The sequence below is a fragment of the Episyrphus balteatus genome, chromosome 1 (assembly GCF_945859705.1).
Source record: "Episyrphus balteatus chromosome 1, idEpiBalt1.1, whole genome shotgun sequence".
Lineage (NCBI taxonomy): Eukaryota > Metazoa > Arthropoda > Insecta > Diptera > Syrphidae > Episyrphus > Episyrphus balteatus.
This window is the reverse complement of record NC_079134.1, coordinates 100,005,048-100,012,489: the sequence shown is the minus strand read 5'-3', so window position 1 is coordinate 100,012,489 and position 7,442 is coordinate 100,005,048. Positions and strand designations below refer to the sequence as shown.

At 34.4% G+C, this 7,442-nt stretch overlaps 2 protein-coding genes across 2 annotated transcripts; one reads left to right on the top strand and one right to left on the bottom strand.

The window, feature by feature from the left end:
- Window positions 1-543: 543 nt before the first annotated feature.
- LOC129906872 (protein crossbronx) lies at window positions 544-1,613 on the top strand. Its single transcript, XM_055982831.1, has 4 exons — window positions 544-741; window positions 802-866; window positions 929-1,032; window positions 1,086-1,613. Exons 1-4 carry the CDS (start codon window positions 665-667, stop codon window positions 1,539-1,541), a joined length of 702 nt encoding a protein of 233 aa, XP_055838806.1. The 5' UTR covers window positions 544-664; the 3' UTR covers window positions 1,542-1,613.
- On the bottom strand, window positions 1,528-5,410 carry LOC129906874 (UPF0598 protein CG30010). Its single transcript, XM_055982832.1, has 3 exons — window positions 5,157-5,410; window positions 4,896-5,106; window positions 1,528-1,880 (listed from the first exon to the last, which is right to left on the bottom strand). Exons 1-3 carry the CDS (start codon window positions 5,316-5,318, stop codon window positions 1,603-1,605), a joined length of 651 nt encoding a protein of 216 aa, XP_055838807.1. The 5' UTR covers window positions 5,319-5,410; the 3' UTR covers window positions 1,528-1,602.
- Window positions 5,411-7,442: the final 2,032 nt, after the last annotated feature.

The window sequence follows — 7,442 nt, the reverse complement described above, 5'->3', positions numbered from 1 at the left end:
GTAATTCGACAAATTGTGGATGTTGAATGTATGTGGGTGCTGGTGGCGTCAGGCTGCCGAAGAAGATTTCCTAAGAAAAACACATAATGATTAGTTTATTATTTAAAAAATCACTGCGCGAGCACACTCACCCATATTTTATCGATAAATTCTTTTTTTGCCTTAAAATGATCCCATTATTTAATATTTATTTAATTTAATATTAAACAAGGCGAGATACGACACGGCACAAACACAGAAAGAAAAAAAATAAAATGAAGTTGACGCTTTGTTTTTCTGTTCCCTTTGTCTTTCCTTCGTCAATTTTCCTTTTCGCACTTTTTCACCACGATTCTCGTTCGACTTTTGTGTTCATTTCATACACAAAAAGTTGCAAGTGTGTGAGTGCAAGCCCGATTTTCGCGGTCTGAGGTCGGAGTTTCTTTGTTTTCTTGCTTGAAGGGATACGCCACTTTTCCTCAAAATTGAAATGTCAAAGTTTTTTTTTTGTTTTCTTTTTTTTTCTTCGATACTGACGTTTGGCTTAAAAGCTCAATTATAGTTATAGCTTTAAAATATTATATATTATATTGATCAATAAAAATGAAAAAATCAACACTATTTTTCCATTAGTACCTATTTCTGTTTTATTAAAAAATTGTTTTTCTATAAATTAAAATCCAATATGACTCTAGACACTACAAAATCGGAAGAGCAAATCTTTTTCACAATTCAACAGGAATATAAAACTCTTGCGGAGTAGTAAGTTAAAAAAAACTTGATCTAAAGTAGTCACAGAAAATACTTTTTGTTTTTATTTAGCAAGATGGTAGCAGCCGAGAAAATTTCTGGAGTTTATGTTATTCCGTCCTTTGGGAATTCTCTTTGTACTTCTAGATTGGCATTCTAATATTATATACAGCCTTTTATAATTCGATACTAATTTCAGCTTGGTTTGGTGTAATCTTTGTGCGTGCTGGTTATTATGCGGAGGCGGTGTTTCGTTTCAACATTTTGCTTCCAGATAGGTTCCCACAGGATACGGCGCTACCAGTAAGTTTTAAAAACGAACTTACAGTAGTTTAGAGTTATGACATTCTTTATAGACAATTATATTTCAAAATGATATATTCCACCCGCTTATCTGTCCGTTTACTGGCACATTGGACATTACAGCGGACTTTCCAGTTTGGAAAGTTGGGGAGGACCATATTTGGCAGGTGTTAAAATTCTTGCAGTTCGTGTTTCTGGATCCATGGGAGTCACTTAAAGCCAGTCCTTCAGTTTTGAATAAAGAAGCAGCCGATCTTCTTGCTCAAAATCGAGCTGAATTCATTGCACGCGCTAAAAAATGTGCAGAACAAAGTAAGCAACAAGTGTACAATGCGCCGACTTCAGAGGACCCACATTATATTATATTTGAAAAGTTCAATTTTGAAACTCATGGGCCAGTTATTGAGAAAATCAAATCAAATAACTTTGAGAATGATTCATCACCCTCATGCTCTGTGGGCCTCTCTTGGGTAAAGGAAGGTGAATTCAAAGCACTTAGTTTAGAATAGTTTATTTTAGTTGTATACACATTATGTACATAATTATTTCAATAATAATAATAACTGATTATTATTTTTTAATTATTGTTTCATTAATCCAATCGATGTTTAAAGGCATCCGCTGATTGTTCCATGTGAAATGTGTAGGCGGATTTTCTTCTCCGTTTTCAAATTCAAAGTATTTGCACAGTTCTATAGCTAGCTTGGATCGAACTAGTCCAATATTACCAACTTTTGGCCACGCTGGATGGTAAACTCTGCCCGAATCCGGCTTCATATAGATTTTACCTGGTTGAAAAGGAATTGTCAACTGATCTCCTGCGTGGGCATACGAAAGAACATCCTTTCCTAAAAAAAAAAACATCATTTAGTGAGGAGGCTCAGCATTGAAAAAGGAGTCAATCGTGCACTTCGTGATAGAAGTATAAAATTTGCATAGTTGATAGTGCTCAATTTTCTAACTTTATTTTGAGATATAGGACCAATTTTCATTCCATCCGAAAGGATTTATACAAGAGTTTATCTGTGTTACACATGCTTTTAAGTTACACCAATAGAATCGTTTTTACTTATATCGTCAGCGTCGCTGTGGATCCTATACTCTGTAAGTTACAAAATTGGGTTACAAATTGTAACCCAATTTTGAGGGTGCAGAAAATATTCCGGATGAAAGGAGAAATACCCTGTTGTCTAAAACCTACATTTGCGCTTTGCGTAATCAAAACCAGATCGTTTTTATTGGCCCTTATACATTTTGTACTTATTTCTGGCCTCTCCTGAAAAATGGACTCTTCTGGGTTACGAGGTAAAAAAAAATATTCGAGGTATTAACACACTAATAAAACTGAAATCAAAACAATCCCCCCGGCACGAGTACGATAACTTAGGCGACAAGAATTGATAACGGTATTTTGTAGAGGAGTTTAATACAATCATTTTTTACTATTGGTGCGGGGGTCTATCTCCCCCCGTTTAGGCGGGAGGCGTAATTTCCTAGAATATGACGCAAAATACAAAAAAAAAATATTAAAAAACAACGGCAACACTAACATTTATGAATGATACCTTTTTCAAAAGCCAGAATTGTACACTTAATTCTTGTTTTTAAATTAAATTATTTCAATTATTTTTTTTTCGAAATAATCAACTTCAAAGTCAAAATTTTGGAAAAAAAGTTAAAAAAAAAAAACATTAAATACTATTTTTACCAAGACTGTGAATTTAATTATGCAACTAGTCAATGAAATAAACTGCTTCAATTTTTAACTTAAAAGTATTAGATCACCCAAACTCGCACCCACCACAAATCCTATAATAGTGAGCCCGTGTTTATGTGAACACGAAAACAGCTAAAATAAAATAAAAATACAAATCTGAAAAAAAGGTAGTTTTTAAATTTTCAATTTTCTCAAAAACTAGAAGGCATGGAAGCATATGGTTTTCAGAATTTGATTAGAAATTGATTGAGGCAGTTTATTTCATTGATTAATTTCATATTTAAATTCACAGTCTTCGTAAAAATAGTATTTAATGTGTTTTTTTAAACTTTTTTTCCCAAATTTTTACTTTGAAGTTGATTATTTCGAAAACAATTAATTGAAATAATTTGATTTAAAAATTAGAATCAAGTGTACAATTTAGATTTTGAAAAAGGTATCGTTTATAGCTGTAAGTTTTGCCGTTGTTTTTAAATATTTTTTTTTTGTATTTTACGTCATACTTTAGAAAATTGCCCCTCCCGCCTAAATGGGGGGAGATAGACGCCTCCTCCCTCCCATAGTAAAAAATGATTGTATTGAAATCCTACACAAAATACCGTTATCAGTTCTTGTCGCCTAAGTTATAAGTTTATTTGACATCAACAGAAAATGTGCACAGGGAGATTTCGTGCGAGTTTTTTTTTATATTTGCTTCTCAACGATCGATGAGGGAATTTGGAAAGAACATTAGGAATGAGGAATATGAATGTTGGCTGTGTGATGCAGGTTTAATGGGTTGTGTAACTGTGCAGGTGCGTTCTTTGTTATCAATATTAGAAATTGTTCGATGAGGGATTCTTTTCGTTAGATCAGGGTGTGCAATGCTATTTATATTAGATATAATTATATATTTATCGATTCGATAGACTTTTATCGCAACAAAAGTTGAACGACACTCGCAAAAAGGCCATTGATGTAAATAGTAATTGACACTTTTATGAACATTTGAACCAAAGATCATATACTAGTTATATGATCTTCGTTTGAACTCTTTTACTTTACGAATAAAGCCAGAACCATAATTGACGGATGGAGTCGGAAACTACTGTCAATTGTTTTTTTCTTTGTATTTTCCAAAAGTTTTCATCCGCCGAGTGCGGTTGCGAGCGCTGTTCCCCTCCGTTTCATCCGACGCTTCAGTCAATTATAGTTCTGGCTTAACAGTCAGAATATTACCAATAATTGGTAAAAGACTATTCATAAAAAAGTCATTTATTATTTACATGGTGGTCAAATTTTTTGCTTTAAGTTTTAAGGCCCCAACCCATAGAATCCGTTGCGTCCGTTCCGCCAATCCATCCGTTGAAGTTGAAGGATGGGACAGAAAGGGGTGACCCATAGAATACGTCGTACGACGGATTGCTTTTTGACAGCTCACTTCAAATTCCGAGGTGTGTTCGATATTTTATCGCTGAATGTGCACTCAGGAAGTTCTGATGCAAGAAATTTTTAACTATTACTGTTGTTCTTTTTTTTAATAAAATAAAATGCTCGACTAGATTTCATGTGGGTACTTGCTCTTCAGTTAAAAACAATTTTTCATAACAAATTATGAGTTGTAGGTATGACTTTGGCATAGTAAAATTGAACTCTACAACAGAATTTTAGTATTTAATTAATATAATTTATTAGATATATCATTAAATGTTGCTTTTATTACATTTTCTTCACAAATAAACAATTAAAGTTCACAATTCATAAAATCAGAGAAGAAAAGAACACAGATCTTAGTTCTGAAATTCCCCGGCGTGCACTCAGAAACAGAAAATCGAACTGATCTATCGTTGACAACCAATGTCAAAGGATACGACGGATGAAAAAGTAGAAAGTTGGACTACTTCTTCCGTCGAATCCGTCAGCCTCCGTCCGATCCGTCGCTTATGGGTCGCTTCCCATAAGAACGTGTGTATTTTATAGAGCTGTCAGTTAAAAACTTCGACGGAACGGACGCAACGGATTCTATGGGTTGGGGCCTTTATTATATTTAAAAAAATGCTTCCTATATTGCGCACTTCCTCCAATGCATTATTTTATGCTTTTGTCACGAAGTGCACAAATGACACAATAAGAAACATCACTAGTATCAAACATTTTTGGGACAAACCGTTTGAATCCTTGAGTACATGAGTGAAAACAATTGGCAAATCATCACATCGTATATAGTTCTTTTCTCTCCCACATGGTGATATAAAAGGAAACTCTTGGCGGTATCGGTCAGTTTCGTTTAATTTAATTTGGTTGAAGAAAAACTTTAAAAATTTTTTCTCCTTAAAGCAAGAAGTGAAGTTTTTCATTTTTGCGTCGTCTAAAAAAAGCTTATCAATTTGTTTATGTTTAAATTACCAATTGTCATTTAAGTAGATACCATTCCTTCGTGATCAATATAATAAAAGTACTCCCGAATTTTTGGTTTAGGTTCCTGTCCTTGAATGTAATTTAATGGACGGATAAAACGTTGTTGATATAGTCTGCTGCATCTTGCCAAACTGTTATTAATTTTATAAAAATGGAGAAAATTAGATCCCATCGCACTTTTATCCTTCTGCCAGTTTTTTAATAATGGATCTCGATCTACTACAAACCATAGAGGAAGTATAACCAGACACCTGACTCATGTCCAGCGTTACCACTTGCAGAAAAAAAGTCGAAGTAGATTTGAAGAAGACGCAGATGCACTGCGGCGGGAGTGAGAGTCACTTTCACAAGATTTCTCATTACCGAAGCATTGAATAAGAAGTACAGGAAGGGGTGTATATCACACCTATAGAGTTGGCGAGTGAAGCCACAAAAAATTAAAAAAAAAATCAAATTTATATAAACTGTCAAAAATTTTATATAGGTAATCTGTCAAATTTCGAGCTCGTTTTCCAGTGGCAAACTCACTCTTATTGGTGATGACAAGGCGATGCAATCATTGACCGCCAATGTTTCAGCTACTCTTGATGATTTTAAAACAATTTTCAGTCTGTTTTTAGTTGAGGAAAAAAAACAGTTTAAAATTCGTATATAATTATGATGAAAAATAGCATTTATACGGAAGTTTCTCTCGAGACCAGTTACATTTCTGTTGGCGCCCCTTGAGTGAACAATATATCTGCACTCCGACCCTTTACCAATACATATGCATCTGTACAACTCACACTAATAACAAGCGGCTTCACTTATTTTAATAAACACCACTTCCTGTACTTCTTATTCAAGGTACCGAAGCCGCCGGTGCGGAAGTGATAGAATGACATTTGGCTATGAAAGTGTCACCAATGACATATGTCGGTAAGCAGTTTAGTGTGTTTTCGTGGATCGATAATACAGTTCATCCCGGGGAGTTCACAGATTGAAATTTGATTCGGTTGCGGATCGAGTAGATTCCCGGGGACTGAGTCACTGCGTCTTCTGTAATAGGCATGATTGAGAAAAATCGAAGTAGATTTCAAAATATCCTTTTTTTTATAAAACTCCATCTTAAAAAAATATTTATTTAAGTTAAATATAACTTAATTAGTAAAAACAACTAAAACCAAAAATTTGAATTCCTTCAAACTCCATATTTTCGGAATAAATATATTTCAACATACTATTTAATAACAATTTTTAGTCAAATATTTGGTTTTCTGCAAAAAGAAGTAGAATTGGTTTATATTCTGATAATTTGAAGTAGATTGTAACAGAGATTTTAAAATGAAGTAGATTTCGTTATTTTCGTGATGGTGCGAAATAGGAAGTAGATTTAAATTTATTTTGAAAAAAAAAAGAATAGATCTACTTCAATTGAAGTAAAGTGGTACCACTGCTCATGTCATACCCCCTTGCCTAAAACACCCGCAAATTTTATTTGACGTGAAAAAAGCTCTTAAGTCGTTTTCGATTGGTCGCCCGGAATAATTTTGGATGCTTCTGAAAGTAGGTCTGTTTGGGTACTGCCTAAAACAGAAATAATTCAATTTTTGTCAAAAATAATGTACAAAACTACACAGTTCCAGAGTACCCAAACAGGAATTGGTCTGAAAATGTTGAAAAAAAATAAAAATATTTCTGTTTTAAGTCTAGTACGCTGCTGTTACGAAACGAAAAATTTTTAAGTCTCCAAAGTCGACAACGAAAATGAAACATTTTTAGAATTACAGCAATTACTCCTGCATGCTGCTGGCGTCGGCGTGTATCACCAGAATATAATTCCAAACATATTGTTTGTGAAAGTTTAATAAAATAAAACAATTTAAGTAAAAAAAAATAAATCTTGTTCTTTTTTTGGTCGCAATTCCTTTTTTGGTTGATTTTTCTGGTAGGTTTTCGCTGTTTCCGACTTGGGTATGACTTCGGCTCCGTTTACTCGGAGTAGAGATTTTCACCACACCAAACATATCGGCTCCGCGTTGATTATAATTTCCATACTAATTTCAGCCGCGTTGCACCCCGTTGCGAGGCCAAGCTCGGACTCACTTCGGAGCCGATTCGGGCCATCGACAAACTATACCAAAATTGGGAACTGAGCTGTCAAATCACTTTTGCCTACCAGCTGTGAGGTGTTGTGAATGACCAACCAAGTTTCTGTGTGTTGCGTGTTTACGCACACACAGTGGCGTATCCAGAACAAAATTTGGAGGGGGCTGGCAAATTTTTAAGATGGTAAGGGCCAGTTGTACAAATATTT